This window comes from Lutra lutra, chromosome 4 (assembly GCF_902655055.1).
Source record: "Lutra lutra chromosome 4, mLutLut1.2, whole genome shotgun sequence".
NCBI classification, from domain to species: domain Eukaryota; kingdom Metazoa; phylum Chordata; class Mammalia; order Carnivora; family Mustelidae; genus Lutra; species Lutra lutra.
The window spans coordinates 160,959,807-160,979,092 of record NC_062281.1 but is presented as its reverse complement, the minus strand read 5'-3'; the positions used below and the strand labels follow the sequence as shown (position 1 = coordinate 160,979,092).

At 56.7% G+C, this 19,286-nt stretch overlaps 2 protein-coding genes across 9 annotated transcripts in view; both read right to left on the bottom strand.

Annotated features, from left to right (window-relative positions):
* Positions 1 to 7,178: 7,178 nt before the first annotated feature.
* On the bottom strand, positions 7,179 to 10,142 carry KNCN (kinocilin). Its single transcript, XM_047724940.1, has 4 exons — positions 9,992 to 10,142; positions 8,826 to 8,894; positions 8,076 to 8,150; positions 7,179 to 7,258 (listed from the first exon to the last, which is right to left on the bottom strand). Exons 1-4 carry the CDS (start codon positions 10,140 to 10,142, stop codon positions 7,179 to 7,181), a joined length of 375 nt encoding a protein of 124 aa, XP_047580896.1.
* Positions 10,143 to 16,243: 6,101 nt separating this feature from the next.
* Positions 16,244 to 19,286, bottom strand: part of MKNK1 (MAPK interacting serine/threonine kinase 1) — a 42,604-nt gene continuing 39,561 nt past the window's right edge. For 7 of the 8 annotated variants that reach the window (XM_047726328.1, XM_047726334.1, XM_047726329.1 and 4 more), the window contains 2 exons: positions 18,816 to 18,859; positions 16,244 to 17,582 (listed from right to left, as the gene is read on the bottom strand). In XM_047726328.1, the coding sequence (XP_047582284.1) occupies positions 17,348 to 17,582; positions 18,816 to 18,859 (279 nt within the window). In that variant the 3' untranslated portion in view covers positions 16,244 to 17,347. The remainder of the gene's footprint in view (positions 17,583 to 18,815; positions 18,860 to 19,286) is intronic. The other variant, XM_047726333.1, reaches the window with a different exon arrangement.

Here is a 19,286-nt window from a genome sequence, read left to right as displayed (position 1 = left end):
AGTCTGGCTCTTTACTCCTCACTGTGACCCCCTCTGTTCCCCTTAAACTTAGCGCTTCTGTTCCCCCTCAGTCCCTGAAAGTCTTGGCCAACTCCCAGGCCCCCAACATTTCTAGCATACTCTCTACCCCCAAACCTCTCCCTGTCCTCGGGGAGCCTCCCACACCTCCATTACTCAGTGCTGGCTTGTTCACTAGCCCGGACGCTCTCAGCTTCTGCAGGCTCAATTCTGCCTCCCCAGAGCCCAAAGAGCTGCTGCCACCCCTACCCCAGTCAACCCCCCAGGCTCCCCCTGCCCCCTCACACATTCCCCAAGCTGGAACTGAGGCTTGAGGGGGAGGTCTGAAGGTGTGGCTTCCCGGCTCCCGTATCTGACCCCTGGGTCCCATCATCCTAATCCCTGAGTGCGTGGGCACACGTGTGTGTGCATGCACGTGCACACACATACACACACACGCTCAGTGAGCAGACATACTCAGAAACACAAACACAGAGGTTGCACATCCTGAGAGCTGTAGACACAAGCCAGCACACAGACACTCTCTTGGTTGCTTGCCTGTCCAGTGGAAATGAGCTGCTGTCCAGTAGAGGGGCTCCGGAGTTCTCTTCCCCTGGGAGTGTGTGTGTGTGTGTGTGTGTGTGTGTGTGTGTGTGTGTGTAGGGGGGGCAATTTGGTGATAAGCAGAGCTGGAGCCTATGCTAGGGGTAATGGGGGTTCCATTCTAGCTGCCCTGATGGCACCCTCCCCTTTACAGTGGGTCCCCATGCTTGCAACAGGCAAGCGACTTGAAGGTCCCCTCCCTGGGGCTCAGGTTTGCTCTTGGGAAGGCAGGAGTCTGGCCTAGATGATCTCTGCCCGCCTCACAGGATCCAGCCTCCTGCATAGCTGAGGGGCCCCAGGGACCCTACACTCTGCAGGGATCCCAGCTCTGCAGTTATCGGACCAAGTCTGCACTGAGGCAGGCGAGGCACTCCTGGCGGCCCTACGCCTCCCGCTCTCCTCGCCTGCCCCGGTGCTCACTGACTTGCCCACCAGACTGTTTGTGCCACAGTCCCCAGCAGGGGCCATGTCTGTGGCCAGATTTGGATCTCCAGCCTCAGTCTGGGCCTCTGCCTCCCCTCCCCTCCCCTCTGCCTGGAGCTAGTGGGAGGGGTAGGCGGAAGGACTGCCGGCTGCCTGCTGTGGAGGTGGCCTTCCTGCCCTCTAGCCCAAGTCCTCCCCCCCAGCTCCGAGAGACTTCGGCCTCCTTGACACAACTGCCCATCCTGTGCCCTCTTTGTTGGCTTCTCATCTCCAGGGCCCAATTCCTCCATTCCATCTCAGCGACCCTCTCCCTCATCCCCGTACCCCCACCCAGGGTCTCATCACCCCTGTCAGCACCATGAGCCATTCCAGCTCTGAGAAACCCAGCCATCCTACCCTTGACTATACCCTCACGGCTACCACTAGAGAAACAGCTGGACAGCACCTACCGTGTGCTGTACACTCTTTGAAGCCCTTTGTGTATGTTCTGTGTCATCTCAGATCAGTGCCCTGAAAGTCTATGGGCAGATGCTTTCGCCACCACTGTTTCAGATGGGGACACAGAGGCTCCGAGAGGTTGCATCACTTGCCCAGGGTCATAGACATGGTGGGAAGATGTGGCAGATCTGGGATTCACACCTAGGCGGTACGGCTTCCAAACCTGTGCTCTTGGCCATGACACTGTACTGCCTCCTTCTCTGACTGCTCTCAGATCTGGGGCAGTCCTGGAGCTCTCGGCATCCCCCCCGCGAGTCTCGGGCCCCCACTTCCTTCTGCACACTACCTGACTTCCATGACTCCCTCGCAATTTACCTTATCTTGCAGCTTCTGCCTTTGTCCTTAGTTCCTTGGTCCTTCTGCCGAAGCCGCCCAGCAGAGCCTCCACCTGGCCTCAGTGGGGCTTTCTGCTTCCTCCAAGGCTCTGCCCAAACTGCTAAGGCAAGTGGGTGAGAAGAAAACCACCCACCGGCGCATCTCTGGCACCACTCAGGGCTTCAAGCCTCCTGGGGACCCTCCCTCCACCCAGTCAGTGCTCATCAGCCCCCCCACTGTGACCGCACCTCCTCCTGGAGACACTCATGACCCTCCAGTCCAGACCCCCCTTCAACCCCACATCTACCTCCACTCCCTTTCCCTTACTCAAAGCTCTGTCTATACTCCCTACCTGTCTACACTTTACCCCCACAAGACTCATTCCACTCCGGTCTGGTTTCTGTCCCATCACGCTGCTCTCTCCTCATTGCTGAAATTAGCAGACGAGGTTCAGTCCTTAGCTAACCTGCCCTCTCCACAACTTTGGCCCTGCTGATCCCTCCCTTCTGGAAGCATTCCCTTCCTCTTCGAAACAGGCTCCTTAAACTTCATCTTCTGCCACAAAGCCCAGACTCCCAGCCAGACACCCAGGCTTCACCCTCCCTCTCCCTCCTCCCCCAGGCTTTTCTCCACGCGTTTCCAACCCAATCTACCGCCAGTCCCTGCAGATTCTCTCCTCTTGAGTGTCTCTGGAATCCATCCCTTCCTCTTCAGTCTCCCTGCTTCCTCACCCACTCCCCTCCTCCATTTCTCCCAGCCGGCTGCACCCTTCCTGGGCTCCTCACTATTGCCTCTGGGCTGGCTTCTTCCAGGTGGGCCCCCTGGATTGTGCTCTAGTGGAGCTGAACTCAGCAGGTGTGGTCAGATGGACATTCTGTCCCCTGTGCCTGAAACGAGGCTGGCTTTCCCTTCACCTAGCTAACTCCAGCTCAACCCTCAGAGTGCCCCCAAGACTTCACTTCCCCCAGAAAGCCTTCCCTAACTCCCGGGGTCAGCAGGTCAAGTCAGGTGTCCCGGCCTGTGTCCTCCAGCACTTTTCCTGGAGGACCAGCATTCTGTCCCCCTTGTGTGCTGCTACGGTCACAGTGGAGTATGTTGGTTAGACAAATGGGGAAGAGAGGAGTTGGTCACAGGGGTGTCCTGCCTTCCTGGTTTCTCCTGGATCCTGGTCTTGAAGTGACTCTGTCTACTTCTCTCTGACTCCCTGATCACTCTGGGCCTTGGGAGGGGATGGCTGTCCACGGAGCAGCGACTGGAGGTAGGTCCTGGGGCAGATTCTGGCTGAGTTATAGAGCAGGGAGGGATCAGGGTCAAGCAGAGGGGGCCCAAGGTAGCCACCGCATGCTGTATGTCCCCTTCTCCTGTTTCTCTCTATGTCTTTCTCATCTATTTTCGGAAAATCCAGTCCTGGGCTACAGGTCCCTGACCTCTTGTTTGGGCACTACTCCGTTCTGCTGGGGTTTCAGGCTGGATGGAGCTTGACCTCCATTCCCTAAAGACACCCGTCCTGGCAGCCCTGTCCTGGCAGCCCTCTCCTGCTGGTCTCATCCCCTTGGCCCCCTCCCACCTCCCACAACTCGTAGGGCTTTCACTTGCCTGAGACGGTGGGACGGACGCTTGTCGGAGCAGCCCAGGCCAGCAGGAGGGCAGGATCCCCCAGGCTGGGGATGGGGGGCCGGGGACGAACGTGTGGGCGCCAGGGGTAGGGGGCGCAGGCCCAGGCTGCCGGGCCTCTAGAGGCCGCGGGCGGCGGGTTCCGGGCGCCCCTCCGCCGCTTCGCTGCGGCCGGCCGCTGGACCCCTCCGCTCCGGGATCAGCGGCGTTCTCAAGGAGTGTCTTCCCCTATCTCGCTCAGCACCGCCCCCTCCCCTTCCCTCCTCTAGTTCGGCGGCATCTAGCACCTGGCACTGAGCTCCCAGCACTCCCGCGGTCTCCAGCCCGGACTTTGGGGGACCTGGGTTGCAGACGTTCCCACTCTGGAGCGAGGGACGTAGGTGGCATCATTCCGTCTGCAGCCCCTGACGGATTCCCCCACCTTCCCTGGAGGGGGCGGAGGTGGAGCTCTTGAGGGCAGGGAGGCTTCTGGGGGAAGGGGCTTGATTTCAGCCACCCTTCCCCAATCGCCGCCCACCAATCCCCCGCCCCCCAGAATGGGGTGTGGCCACGATCCCCTTCCTGGAGGCGACACTGTCTCCCAGTGGGGTCTGTAAGGACCTATTGGGGGGTGAGGGGTGGGGAGGGAGGACTCGGTAGGAGACTGAGGCACTGATTTCTAGAACCTGGAGGTGTTCAGCCGGAAGAGCATCTCCTCCAGCCTCTGCCTTCATTCGTTTGCTTATTCATTCAAAAACCCTTCCTGATGCGAACCCTGTGCTGGGCAACCTCCCTCCTGACCGTGGCCCTGCGAAGAGGGCCCTGCCTCCTCTTTTGGCTGCAGAGGACAAGGAGGTGCAAGGCCCTGCAGCCTCTTGCCCCTCACTCCATGCCCAGGGGCTGTAGGGGATGCAGAGGCAGGGTGTGTCATCCCTAGACTCCAGCCCCTGCCTGGTCAATCCTTTCCATTGGCCAGCAGGGCTGTGATCTCTAAGGGGCTGCCTGGACCACTCACTCTCCACTTCGGTGTGTTCTCTGAGCCATGGTTGACTTTGCCTTCACCTGGCTAACTCCAGATCGACCTTCACCATGCAGCTGGGACATCACTTCCCTCAGGAAGACTTCCTAAACTTCCCAAACCGCAGCAGGTCAGATCCAGTGTCCAGGTCTGCATTCCCCAACTTTTTTCCTTGAGGACTGGCTTTCTGTCCACCTCATGGGGCCAGCCGGGCATAGCTGCAATTGAGGTCAGAACAGGGCTGCGGGACAGAACTGATTTCATTTATTGAACAGACTGCTGGGAGAGCTGGGTTCTATGAGCTGTCCCTGCCCATGCTCACTCTGTGTGGAAATATTGGAGGGTTCCAGAGCTGCTCAGAGGAAAGAGAGCACTTGCCCCCTAACATGACCTCCCACACCATCCTGCCCACTTGGCCCAAACTTACCATCCAAAGCTTGGGTGGGGAGGGGCATGAGCTCCGCATGGGCCACTCCTGTGACCAGGTTGAGGGGCGGGGGGATTGGGGTGGAGAGACGCTTGGGAGGATGGATCTGGACATTCAGTTAGACTGGGGGAAAGGAGATCTCAGGGGTCCGGTTTCAAGGGCCCCTGCCTAGTTCTTCCCCAGTGGACATAGCCCTTGCCTTTTATGCATTCATGCCTTAGGTTATTCTGCTCTGATCCCCTACACAGCTCTGTGTCGGGCTCTGCCCGGCATCAAAGATACCAAAGCCTTGCCTTGGGGAGATCATGTTGGGGAAGGGTTTGGTGGTGGATCAGGGGGTGCCACCCTCCTCCTCCCCACAGCTCAGGCTCCACTTCCCTCATTTCCACTCCTTCCAACCTTGGTCATTGTTCTGGGACGCTTCAGGTGAGGTTCAAAGATGGACAGGAGGAAGGGTTTCTTTGCTGATCAAGGAGGGGCCCCCAGGCCTGGGTTATACTGATGATAATGCTGTTGAGGGAGCAGGCAGGGGGGAAGTGGAAAGGAGGGAAGTGCAGGGAGGGGGACTTCTCTGAGGCTGGAGGAACCACAGGCTCCATGATGGGCCAGTATTTATGAGTGGAGGCCTGTCACACCATGGCCAGCCGGTTGGTCCCCGTGCAGAGTCCAGCAGCGGGTAGAGGCTCGGGTGGGGAGAGAGAAGAACACTGGATACAAGGCCTGGCGGTCCAACCCTTCACCGGAGGACTTGAGGCGTCCCTTTCTCTGGAGGGCCTCAGCTTTCCCATCTGTACAATGATGTGGTCTCTGCCACTTTTGATTTGGTTTTGTGACATTTGCTGGGTACCCGTGGGCCTGCTCCTCTGGGCGAGGCTCTCAAGAGGAGGACGAAGACAGAGACCACTCAGAGTGGTGAGGGTTGTGATGGACGGAAACCCCGGAGATGGGCAAGCACGGAGAGGTCAGGGGAGGCTTCTGAGAGGAGGAGTTATCTGCATTGGTCCTGCAAGAATGAGACTCTTCCCAGCTTGTCCCCCTGCTCAGAAACCAGGACAGAGGCCGCATGGAGCAAATGGCTCTGTGGAGGTCAGTCTGTGCTCCAACCCGAGGGTGTTGGGGAGCAAAGAGCCGTGAGAAGGCGCAGCTACATCTGCAAGCATCCATGCACACCTGGGTAGGTCCTCCTCACCCCAAACCCGGTGGGTACGTTGGCCTTGACGTGGCTCTCCAGGGAAAGACTGGGGATTGTTTTTCCATTAAATTTAAGCCACTAACATTTTTTAAAAAAGAGTTTATTTATTTGACAAAGAGGGAGAGAGAGAGAGAGAGCATAAGCAGGGTGAGCTGCAGGCAAAGAGACAAGTAGCCTCCCTGCTGATCAAGGAGCCTGATGTGGGACTCAGTCCCAGAACCCTGGGATCATGACCTGAGCTGAAGGCAGACACTTAATTGAGCAACCCAGACCCGGGAGGTGGGGGCTTTTGATAGGCAGAGAAAAATGGGAGGCCTCCAGAACACAAGACAAAGCTTGGAGGCTGGAATGTTTGAGATTGTTCAGGAGCCGTGAGAGGGTGGGGGACAAACGAGAAGGCTGGAGGTCTTGTCTGGAGTTAGATCACCAAAAGCGTTGAAGGATGGAGTCACATACAAGAGTGTCAGGTTAGGACTCAGCCCAGGAGCCACTGCCTCCTGGAAGCCTCTAGGTTGGTGCCTCACTGGGACTCTGTGTTATGGCGGTGACCATTTTGTTTGTCCGGGCCATGCTCCTGTCTGCTTTGCTGCTGCCAAGAGCCTGTCCCTGAGGAGTTGCCCAGAGTTTTTGAGAACCTGAAAGAATCTGGTCCAGACCCTCTATCTAGCCAGTGAGCTCTATAGGCCCAGGGCCAGGCCTTAAGGGCCGAGGGATCCCATCTGTGGTTGCTGTGAGTCTGTGATTCATTTCTGTGGCCAGCCTGGAGCAAGGGACTGAGGGATCTCTGGCCCCAAATTCCAGAGAAACTAGTCAGTAGATCAAAAAAGGGGAGGTTGCTGAGCTGCAGTCCAGAGAGAAAATCCAGGGCAAAAGCCTGACACAAGGGCCCTCTGTAGAACGTTCAGCGGTGCCTCGCTTCAGGCCCTGCCGGCGGGCTGTGAGGAATCCATCTGCAAGAGCTTTGCCCAGGCGAATGTGGGGCTGGTGTCTCCAGGGCCCAGTTTACTTCTGGTTTGGACCCAGGAGGGCTGTGAGAGCCAGGTAGCAGGCAGGCAGGCACGGAGGAAGGGAGGGAGGGAGGGAGGGCAGGGTGTAGACCCTCAGCCCCTGCCTCAGCCCTCCCCAGTCCCCCGCCCCCCTGGCTTCAGCTTTTCCAGTGTTCTGCTCACCGTGGACAGGCTGCTGCGGGCTCCTGGGGGACAGACCAGGATAGGACTGCCTGAGTAGACTGACTCTGGGGCAGAGCAACCCAGAGGGACCAACGGGGAGAGAGGGGAGTCCCAGGGGACAGTTTCAGCTGAACTTAAAGAGGCAGAGATGATCAGAATGGCCCTTCAAGAGGACAGCAGCATGGTGGGGCGCGGTTAGAGAGAGGACTCTGGGACCGAGTACCTGGTTTTAGGTCTGGCCCAACCACTTCCTGGTTGCCTTACTTAATCTCCCTATGCCTCAGTTGGTCTACATATAAAGTGGGCTTAATTATAGTCTCTCCCTCATAGGGTTGTTTTGAGAATGGAACAAACTAATACATGTAAAGTGTTTGGAGCAGGGTCTGGAAGGGGACCTTATGCTGGCATTAGGCGTCCTATCACTGGTGGGTGGCCGCTGTAGGCTGGCGCCATCTTTGAGAAACTCCTGCCCTAGAATTTTCTGGTGTGTGGAGATGGGAGAGGAGGAAGATGTTTCATTTCAGGTACCAGCTCTGAGAGTTGGATTCCATCATTGGAGAAGAGAGTGAAAACATGAACTGGGACATGGGACCTAGAGAGGCTCCCAGTGTCCATGTTGGGCATGATGGAGAAGGCCTGAGGTCAAACAAGAGGAGCCCATCTCAGCTTGGAGCAAGAAGGGTTTTGACCAAACACATGGGAGAACTGCCTGATCTGCTGGCTCCCAGTAACTGGGGACATCTCTCCTGTGTGTCTCTCAAGGCTTTTTCCAGGGTCCCACAGAGCTGCTCAGCCAGAGAGCAAAGACAGAAGATGGACTCTGGAATTTTTTTAACTTACCCTCTTTATTGCCATTGGCACTGGATCTTCCCTCGCCATGGTCTGGCCCTGGGTGGGGGTGGATTCTCAGGCTCCCTGTGGAATAAGACCGCCCCAAGGACCCTGGTTACTAAGCCATTGTCAAATCAAGTCCTGCTTTGGGAAGGGAAGTCCTTCCTGCTGTCTCATTTCCATCCCTGCTGCTGTTTCTGCTCTGCCACATTCCTGGAGGTCTCCCACATGATCTGGGCTGATTTAGGAGTGGAGTTCGAAGAAACGGGTCCTTGAAGGGAAAGATGGCAGACTTTTTAAGGAGGTGCGCATCATGGGGAGAACTAGGACTATGTAAACCCCCCAGGACTGATGGAGATGGTAACGTGTGTGGGGGGCAGAGATGAGTTAAGGAGCTATAAAGGGTCCTGAGGTCTTAGGGGTGGTAGAGGGTGTTTATGGGGCTCAAGGTATGAAATGGGCTTATCTGGAGACCTTGGAGGCTCTGGGGGAGTTAGAAACTCTCTCGGGGGGAGACGGGAGTTCTGGGTGCTCTGAGCTGGTTGAGGCGTATTTGCAGCAACAGGCTGGAGTCTGCTGCATGGTAGTCATGGCAACGCCATCACACCCACACCACGCATGCGTGCACGTGCCCACACCCAGGAGCAGTCACACACAGGGGCTGGGCTCCACCCCAGAGTGGGCCACAGACTTATACACAGTGGGTCTCACCAGTGGTCCTCGGAAGCGGGCTCTGCTGGGGGCTGGTAGAGGACTCACCTATGGTAGGCAGAATGTGGTCCAGGCTGAACCGAGCCTTGAGGAATGGGTAGGCCAAGATGAGAAGCCCTGAGAAAAGAGACACAGAGGGGTTCTGTGATGGGCAAGGGGACTGCTTAGTGCCGGCTGCGTGAAGCTGTGGGCAGGCTGTGCACCTGGGAGTGCTTTCTTGAGGGGATACGGGTGTGCATGGGAGGAGCATGGGGGTGCAGGTTGGGACTGTGGGTGCATCAATGTGAGCGTGTGAGTATTGGGAGGGGGCGGCTCCCCAACACCCAGCCCTAGAAGGAGGGCAGGGAGTGGTGCCTATCTGGGGAAGGGGCTCAGGCTGTGAAGGCCCACGCTCCTGGCTCCAGCCCGCCCCAGTGATTAGCATGGTTCGCTTCTGTCCTTCTCAGTGGGCTGGAAATGGGTCCAGGGGACATCCCCTCCACCAACTGCCTTTGCCCCACCTTCCCCTAAGGCAGGACTGGGAGCTCCTGAGCAGGCTCCTTCCCACCCAGACCTGGGGAGGGCTTAGCAGAACAGTGGACTGTGCCTGGTCCACCCCCATTTCATCCCCAGACCAAGTGTCTGTGGCCTTGGAAAGAGTTTGCAGGTACAGATGCCAAGAACCAACCAGTCTGCTGCTTCTGGCTCTGCTTTTACCCCAGGGGAGTGGGGAAAGGGATGGTACTCAATATCATTATGGGGATAGCAGTGGGACTGGCCCAGACAGACAGATGGACTGATGCCTGGATAGACAGACAGATGCCCTGCCAAGGTATACCAGGAAAGAAAAGGTAACCCTTTGAGTTGGATCGTACCTTGGGTCAGAGAGTGTCCCACTGGGACCTCTGTCCTCTTTTAACTGCCCTGCTGTCAACCCATCCCCAGCTGGTTGATGAATTCCACCAAAACCCCAAGAGCCCAGGGCTTGGAACTAAAGGGCCAGAGGAGGGGCAGCCGAAGAGACCTGTGGCAACCCTTCTCCACAGTGTCCTTATTCCCGGCAGAAGGAATGTCACCGCAAGCCTCCTCTGCTTCCCCGTACCCCAGTAGCTGCCTTGCTCACACCTCTAACCTCCATCCTCCCCAGACAATTCCTGCTGAACCAGCCCTTCCTTCCATTTCTTGTTCACCTGACCGCACCCCTGCTCGCCTCCCCATGCCCAGCACCTGCTCACCCAGACCGGCGGCGCCAATAAAGATGCCACCCACGGCAGCTGCAGCTTTGGACACAGACACGCCGATGATGATGCTGCCGGCCACCAGGCCGAGGCCCACGCAGGCCAGCTGTAGGCAGCGGAAGTCTCTGCTGCTGATGGGGATGTCCATGCAGGTCTACTCAGGTACTGTCTGCAGCCAGTGGGGCCTGTCCCAAGGAAAGCCCTGGAAGTCTCGGTCCTTTTGGATGTGTCTTTGTGGGTGCTCCCCCTTCAGAGTGGGAATTGGGCAGGAGGATTCAGCCCTGGTAACCCTATCTCACAGCTCTCCTGGGGGCCCCCAGCCGCGCCTTGACCTAGGATCCCTGCCAGGTCACACCAGCCTACTCCTCCTACCGTGAAGGCCCCTGAATCTGGAGGCCATTCTTGAGACTCTGGCCTGATCACTCCTGCCTTGACTGTCAATGTCCTGGAGAGCCAGGCCTGGCCCACCAGGTCCCCCCTGTTATCTTCCTATTAGGAGAGCTTTGCCTGAGCTCCCCTGCCCAGGACATTGGGCCCTGGCCTCCTGGAGCTGGCTCTGCTGCCACTGGGCCTTAGCCTATGAAAGTTTAAAGCAGTGGAGGCGGTCGGTGCAGGGGACACAGGTTCCTCGGAGACGCAGGCAGCTGGGAGGCCCTGCGTTATTCATGAGGTTGCAATGTGAGCTGCCTCGGGCCCCAGAGGCCCACTGGGGCCCTCAGCCCAGGTTCTGCTGCTGCTTCCTGAGGGGGCAGGATAGACTGGTGGCTTCACGTGGAGCTTAGCAGCCAGGGATGTGAGGGCACTCCCTGGCTACATGCTCAGGGCACCCTCTGTGCCCATCTGCCGTTTGGCACATGGGGCTTCTACTCAGGGACTCAGAGGCAGGCATGGGAGGGGACCTGGAGGAGGCTCAAGAGACAGGAATGGTGACTGGCATGGGAGGAGAGAAAGAGGTATTCCTCTGAATTCCTGCTCTCCCCTTGCCTCTCTCCCCAGCCTGTCAACCTCTGGTCTCTTAGGGGGAGCAGGGTTGAGGGGTCCTGGTTTGAGGCTGATCTCAGGGGACCTCCTTCTCCTCAGGTAGGCTGGTATCTACCCCCTTAATTGCCAGTAGGCTGGGAGAGTGAGCCCTCTCAGTCCTCCTGGGATCCTTGGTGGGGGGCTGAGAAGGAAAAGCAGGGAGCAGAGTGGTGTGGGGAATGGGGTAGGAGGAAAACAAATATGGGGAGAAGGATTGGCAGGGACTGGGTGCCAGTGGCCAGGGTCAGCTAACTGGGACAGGGCTAGCACCTCCTGACTTCCTCTGCCCAGCCTGTCTGACCTACTTGTAGGACCCCCCAGGTCAAGGCTAGGCAGTGGTAGCCCAGCCCTGCCCTTTCCCACCCCCAGACCCAGCTCTTCTAGGGCCCTTGATGCATCAGGGCCTCCCTGATCCCCAAATCTGGACCTGGTCCTATGCCTGCACCTAGGCACCTGGGCACTATTCCCAGGGTCCCATCACTAGCTCCACTGGCCTCTGTTTGCATGCCTCGGTCTCCCCACAATGTCTGCCACCCAACAGAGCCAGGTCACAGTCCTCTGCCTCCACAGCGACCCCCTGCCCCTCGTTCCTCCCCTTTTCTGCTACTGCCCTTCTGCTGAGTGTCTGCTTAGCCCCCGCTGTCTGGGGAATGCCTTCTCATCCTGCAGGACCCTACTCGGCCAGCCCCAGCTCTGTAAAGGCATTCCTGATGGTGCCTGAGTGGGTGGGCTGCCTACCGCTGCTCCCATGTCCCCACCACCTGCCCTTGTTCTCTGTTTCCTCTGTAGATCATCAGCCCCACAAGGGCTGGTTCAGGGAGTGAGCTTCTCTGTGTTCTGCCTGAACATAAGGCAGAGCTCAGGGAGGGCCTGGACCTGCATGACCAGCTCAGGTCACCACAGAGGAGGGCCGTGGGCACCATGGAACCTCCATCTCTAACAAGGGGCATTCTTTGGGTGGGGGTGGGGAACTGAGAAGGCCAAGGTCACCAGACTGAGCTTTAGTGAAGGGAAGGCACCACAAGGAGGCTGGAGAGGGGCCTGGGCAAAGACGTGTGAACTCAAAGGTATGTGGAGAGGAGGGGTGACTGCAGAGCACCAGTGGGCCCCCCTGGCTGTGTTTCTGGCCCCCATAAGAAGAAGCCCCTGGAGGTGGGCATTTCCCAGCTCCAGGTGCTGCTGCCAACGTCCCCTGTGCCTCTCTCCGGGATGAGATCTGATTATTCCTCTAATTAGGTATCAAATGACAGCCCATGTCTCTGTCACACATAACTGCTCTCCCACTGACTAGTTTTAGAAGGAGCTGTCAAAATAATTGTCTAGGAAAATGGGTTCCTGAGATGTTGAGCTTTAGGAATCTCAACCCCCTCACCCCCATTAAGTGTTTGCATAACTCTGGCTGGGCGGGGTGTGAGGCTGAAGGTGGCCCCCACACTGTCAGCAGGACAGGGTGCCTCACACTGTGGGACTTGGACCAGCCACTCACCTCCTGAACCGCACTTTGCCCATCTGGTGGAGGGGGATGGAGATGGCAGAGGCTGGAGTCAGGGAGACCTGTGCATTGTGAGCTCCAGATCCCAGAAGAGCACTCTAACCTCTAAAAACAAGACCAAGTTCTAAATTAGAGGGTTTTCTTTTTTGTTTTGTTTTTTGACATTGTAAATCCCTCAGGGCCCGCAGTCAGAGGAGGAAATATGGAGGAGAGACACAGTAAACCATGATCAGTTACAAGATCACAGAAGGACAAACCCATCCAAGTTCCTTTAGAGAACAGATGGGGAAACTGAGACGTGGGGAGTGGTAGGATGGCCCCAGAGTTCTTGCTAGAACCTCAGTGTCCATTCCGTGCTCAGCTGGGAAGTCCCCTAGCATTTCTCTGTCCCTGGATTTCTGACTTGTCCTATTTGAGGTGGGAGAAATTGGCAACCCCACCATCAGAGGGAGACCTTGTGTTCAGTCAAGGCCTTCACATCTTTTCCCATGACAGGGGAGTGTCATTAAAGGCTGCTTGAAACCTTTGTGATGCCTGCTGTCCTGCTGACTGGAATGTAGAGGAGGCGGCTTGGTTATTCTTTCCTTGATACAGGCTATTTCATCTGTGAAAAAGAAAATACAAGTTTGTCCTTGGATGATGTGCTTCCTATAATAGGTAAGAAGATGGAAGCCCGAGTTACTAGAGGCTGATAGCCCCACCTGTTCCCCACCTCACAAGCCTTGGGGCCCTCCTTGCTGAAGCCTGGGTCCCCTAGGCCTCTGGACTCGGGGTGGTGGGTGGGCAGCGGGTGGGCCACGGGTCACAGCTGAGTTCTGCCTCAAAATCTGTTTCCCGGAGAGGCCCCGGGCTGGAGTGCCTGCCTATTCTCTTTCCTTCCCAGAAGTGCTGAGTCCGAGGCTGGCATGGGGTGGGAAGGAAGACTGGGCGAAAAGGCCTCAGCGTGGTTTAGTTCTGTTTATTTTCCTTGTGGGGTGAGGACCCTGGAAAAGAGCATGATTAATGCACTGGTCCCCTGGGGGACGGGCAGCTTTCCCAGACTGTTCAGAAGCTGAACTCGGGGAAGTGGCTTCCAAGGAAACTGCTACCATGGCAACAAGAGTGCCAGCTGAGGGGGGACCTGGCTCCTCGTCCCCTCCAGACCTAAGCGGCTGGAGTAGCTGGCACAGGACCAGGGCCCTGCTGTTTAGGAGCGGGGTCTGGTGAGAGGCATTCAGCCAGGAGGGAGAAGGGGATCCCAAGAGCTCAGGCAGATAGACATCTGGAGGGAAAAAGACTTGGCGCCTGTGCCCAGGCCCCCAGACAGGGATCAGACAGGAGTCCTGTTAACTGGGTTTGAGGCAGGAGGCCTGAGATCTAGGATGTGCCGGCTGGCTGAGACCAGCCCACACCTGAGCCCTAGAGCCAGGGGACTGGCCACCACAGTTCCGGGCCCCAGAGCCTCCCTCCCTCAGTGTGTCTGCCAGACCTCCCCCTGCCTAGCAGAGACAGGCCCATGGTCTCAAAAAGGGTCGGGGACTTCCCAAGATCACCCAGTGAAGAGTGGCAGAGGGACTAGAACCCAGAACCCCCGATCCCTAAAAGCAGACTCTGCCCCTGGCACTATGGCTGCCTCTTGGGGACAGAGACCCCTGCCCAGAGGGGCAGAGCAACCAGGCAGCAGCAGAACCCCACAAAGGGCTGGAGGCCAGGCCCATCTGGAAAGTCTAGACCTATCTCCACCCGCACAAGTGAAGGAAAGCAGGGGAAACTTGTCTTTCTCACTGGCTCCGGGTAGAGGGATTGCGCCCTGAGGAGACAGGAGTAAGAAGGACCAGCCATAGCCAACCCTCGATGGCGCACTGGCTGTGTGTGCCTGGAATTGCTCTAACCTCTCCCCGTTTATTAATCCGTAATTTCACAACAGGACCATAAAGTAAGCACTAGTATCCCCGATTTTGGGTTGAAGAAACTGCCACTCTCAGACACTAACTTGCCCAGGGTTCAAAGCTAGTTACATGGCAGAGCTGGGATCTGAAGCCGGGCTGCCTAGCTCTGGGTCCCGAGTGTCTCTGGGAAGAATCCCAGTTCTGTCTTCCTACCTGTACATCAGGGTTTTTCTCTCTTTTCTCTGCTCAGTTCTTCTAAGTGGGGTGGCTTACCTCCCGGGATGGCTACAGAAACTAAGCAAGATAACGCCTGGACATTTCTCTGCCAGCAGCTGTTGCTTAGTGCACGACGATGCTAACAAACCCAGAGGAGACACTGGAGCACTAAGGCAGAGCCATGAAGGATGACAGGGGCCTTGCCAGGTGGACCGGGGTGGGGAGGTGGGTTGGTAGAGGTGGGCTGCCTGAGCAAAGGCACAGAGGCCTGAGAGCCAGCTGGAGCTGCACCCAGAACTGGGTGGGGACACTTGGTCCAGGAAGACCCTGGAAATCACCTTTCAGCTGGCCAACCCGGAGGACTAAACTCATACCCTGGTTCCAAGTCCCCAGGGACTGGGAGGCTTTGGGCCAAAAGGCTTAGAATCTGCAGGCCTGTTTCTTCCAGCTCATTCCCCTCCAGGGAGAACAAGGGGTGTGAGGCCGAATGCAGGGATGAGTTGGGTCAGGTGGAAACATCCAATCAGTGGGGCACGCATACTGTTTCCCTAGCCACCAGGGAGTGTGGACCCCGCCTTTTGGGCGCCAATTCTGACCATGGTGATAGGCTAGTTCAAATAGCTACTATGGGGTGAATTGTAATTCAATTGGCCACCCGCGTGTGACCTAGCACGACTGTGTAGCTTTCTGTGTGTGTTACAATCTCATTGGCCACCTGTGTGTGGCTAGGCCCAACCACATGGCCTTTGCTCTATAAAAGTCAGTCTGTAAGGCAGGGAGGGGTCGCCCTCTCTCGATGCTTGGCACGAAATAAAGCTTTGCTTGACCTTCGCTTTGTATCAGTCTCTCTCCTTTGATCACGGACCTATCACTGGGGGACCTATCAGTTGCTGCAAAGGGAAGACTGTCAACAGAAAGGATGTCAGCGTCAATACAGAGGCTTTGATGCCTCAGGATGGCTCCTAGAGTGAGGAGCCCCTGACCCCACCTCCCCTCTCCCCAGAGAAGCTGCCAGCAGCACCTCTTCCACTGCCTTGGTCCTCAGACCTCCCTCCTGCTCCTCCTTGGGAACTTCCCCGTCCCACCCCAGCCCTCACAAGTGTAGTTCTGAGGGTGACAGGGGACAAAACACATGGAAGCCCTTTGCACGATGAACATGACAGCTGTGGCTGTGAGGCACCATTTTTCTTTGTTCCGACTCTGGTAAGTCCTGGGAACACAACGGATCCTCAAGAAAGGCTTAGTGCTGCTCTGGACAGAGCGGACCTTCGTTCCTGCTTGGGCGCGTGGCTGGCCTGGGCACAGGACACACCTACTAAGGCATTTTTTTGAAGCCGGTTTGTGTGATGGTTGCTGATGTCGGTCTTCCTACCTGATGGGGAGACCCTACAGGACAGAGGCTGTTTCTCACTCATCTCTGGGTCCTGCCACAGAATAGGAGACTGATAAATGTTGATGAACTTCATTCCCTCCCCTAAAAAAGAAAAGCAATGATCTCTCCTTCACCTTGTTTTGATCCAACGAGGGGCTAGATTTAGACAGTCCCGATGAGGGGCACCTTCTCCCCACGGGGCTACACTCGGCCCCTCTCCAGAAGGCCCATCTCCCTCTCAGGTTTACAGGGCAAGAAAGGACCACCAGAAAGACCACAGCTAGAATTTAAAACAGTTTTATTAAAACAAGCACATCGTGTAATAGCACTGTCGTATTGTGTAAGTGTCCGTCTGACTTGTACAGTCCCATGTTCTCTAGGCAGCTGGGCACTCAACTTCCTGGAGGCCAGATGCGCCTTCAGGCTCTCTGGTTCCAGGCGGCTCTTGGCTCGGGCCCAGGGCTGCCCGCGGTCTGGGCCCCCATCAGGCACGGAGCCCCTTCTAATTGCCCTGGACTGGTGCTGCCCTCCAGCAGACACAGCCTCTGAGTCACTGGTCACCTTAACAGCTTAAAACCAGTTAGAATAATAGGAAACAGCGGAATAAAACCTTTCACATGCATGGTCATTCAAGGAAGAGCAAGCCATGACATGTTCTGGAAAATCCACCGGCTTGCAGTGGGAGTGTGAAGTCCCATAGTTGCTGGAAGTGCATGGTTAAAAAAACAAACATTTTTTTTTTTTTTTTAAAAACGAATTAATACGGACTTCAGCAGCAATCCCAACAAGGAAGAGGATGATGAATGAGGGACACTTTTCGGTCCCGGCAAAGATTCTGCGCTTCTCCTGCGCTGCAGACTGGAAGACTGATCTGGCCTTCTGAATGCAGAAGGCTCCCTGCCCTTTCTGGAATTGAGTGGATGGCTTTGCTCAGCCCAGGGGAGAACATCCGGAGGACAGAGGAAGGGGTGGGGTGTGTGTGGGGGGGTGACAGTGCAGAGAGAGGAACGAGCCTCTGTCAACCTCCACTTTTCAAGGCTGGCTCCCTGAGGGCCACAGCCCCAGCCGCTGCCGCCACTGGCCGTGGCCCGGGAGAGCAGGCAGGATCCTGGATCTGCAGGCGAGTGAGCAGGTGGGCAGGAGCCCAGTGGAGAGATGTCCCTGCTGCGGGCGATTATGCAAAGTGACAAGTGATTGCTTTCCTTTTCAAAGACAACCCTTTTGGATGGAGCTTTTTCCTTGAGGACTCTGGGGAGATAGGGGGTTGGGTGGGAACCTCAGGGCCTTTGACATGATGGAGCCACACAGCAGCTTCCTCGGCTTACTCTGCAGACTCTGGTCACTCCTGGGCAGGCCGTGGTTGGGGAAGCCATGGCTGGGGCGGGTCAGAGTGCGGCTGGAGTTGGGCACGGGTCTGGGTCGCCGCTGCGGCCTGCCTGGGCCAAGGCCCTCCGGCGGGCCAGGCGTGACTTGCAGGGCGGGGAAAGCCTCACAGAGCAGAGGCCCTCAACGAAGGACTCAGACTCCTCTGCCAGCTCGTCTTCCTCACGCTGAGAAAGCTGGCGGTTGAGGGCGATGGCCTCAGCTGCGAAGAGTGTCAGGTCCATCGTGCTGCTATTTCTACAGGGGTGGGTAGCACAGAGCAGAGGGAAGCGGGGCTCAGCACCCTGGCTTGGCCAGCCCGCTCCCGGACCCTGGAGGCTTTTTCTGGGCTGCTCCCCCAGAGAAGTCGTTCTTGCCCAGGTTTGGAATCTGATTTCACTGAGGCTGGAATGGCTTTTAGCCTCAACTACAGTCCTTGGACTTAGGAGTTGGGACAAATGCCCCCTTCTATTCAGAGCACCCCCTCCGCACTCCCATGCTCTGCACCCAGCTCTCCCAAAGGGCCGGGCACATGAAGAGCCCACCCATGTATCCCCCTCTCCCATCAGGGCAGGGAGCTCCAGGAGCAAGGGCTGTGCCTTTGCGTTTGTATCCCTGGGGCCCAGCCCAGGGCAAGCATACAGCAGGCACTGCGGTCTGCCAAAAACATCTCGTAGGGTGGATCTAGAAAGTCAGGTAGGGCTGCCCTGGGCAGCAGCACTCCGGCTCACCCCAGTGGGGACTAAAGATACATAAGACTTCCCAGCACCCCGTCATGAGGTGGCCCCCTGTCAGGGTTCCCACTGTGTGGTACCTCGGTCCTCTGGGAATAGGGCAGTGCTACCAGGAATATGGTCTAGTGTTAAAAGGCACTAGAGTCAAACAGATACAGGTTCAAAGTCCAACTCCCGAAGGCAACTGTGCAGCCCTGAGGGAGAAACTTCAATCTCTCTATTCTTGGGTTTTCTCGTCCATAAAATGGGGTAATAGGAACACCTCTCTTTTAAATTGATCATAAAGAGTATGAATAGAAGCTCTGTAAAGCCCTTAGCACCGGATCTAGCACGTAGTATGCATTTACTATAGAGCAGCCATTACTATTACTGTCTAGGGGTGATGGGAAAATTGATCCAGCTGCCTCACAGCGACCCCTCCTGCCACGGACACCAACCCGCAGCAGCAGGAAGGAACCTTGGGGTGAATAACCTACAGATAAGGTCTTTGGGCTATAAATGGTGATTTCTAGTTAGATGCAAGCGGATATGGAAACAGTTTTTTTCTCCTGCAAACAGCACCTGAGGGGCCTTGAAGGAGCCGGAGGGGAGAGGAGAGGCCGTGCTAAGAAGGCAGGCTGGGGAGCCCTTTCAGGAGGACGACACCTGAGCCTAGAGTTAGGCTCCCTATCCCCACCTCCACCCCAGTGTGGCTGAGAGTTTGAGGGAAAGTCAAAGCCAAAGAAAGAAGGGCATCAGGTGTGGTTGGAGCATTTACCTCTGGAGGACTTGCGGCGTGGGGAGTCCCCTTTCTGGAGCTTGCTAGAATGGGAAGGACAGATGTGGCGGTAAGCAATGCTCCCTTCTTTAGGAGCTGCCTGGCCCACACCAGTGCAGAGTGGGTAGGCTACTAGAGATTCCTGGCCCAGCACAGATACTTGGCCAAGCTTGCCTGCAGGGTCAGACCCTCCAAGGAGAGAGCAAGAAAGGACAGTTTGAGCCCAGCTGACTCTGCCAGGAGACTCACTCCCTTTGCCTTGCAAAGTCTTCTTTATCCTCTTAGACCCAGCTCGAGGGTCACTTCTGAGAAGCATTCATTCTCCCACCCTGCCACCTCCCTACCCCTGTCCAAGCAGAGGTGGAATCTCATCCTTTTATGCCCCTAGCACTTTTGATAAGCTTTTGTTACACTATCCCATAATTTACTGCCTTGTCTCCCTCTCCCCATTAGAGTAAGAAGACAGGGATT

Excerpts from the sequence above, each read along its gene's own strand:
- KNCN (XM_047724940.1), bottom strand. The coding sequence starts at position 10,142 with ATGGACATCCCCATCAGCAGCAGAGACTTCCGCTGCCTACAGCTGGCC. Across the intron at positions 8,895-9,991 it reads TATTGGCGCCGCCGGTCTGG|GGCTTCTCATCTTGGCCTAC; the intron begins GTGAGCAGGTGC and ends CTCTTTTCTCAG. Across the intron at positions 8,151-8,825 it reads CCACATTCTGCCTACCATAG|GGAGCCTGAGAATCCACCCC; the intron begins GTGAGTCCTCTA and ends CTTATTCCACAG.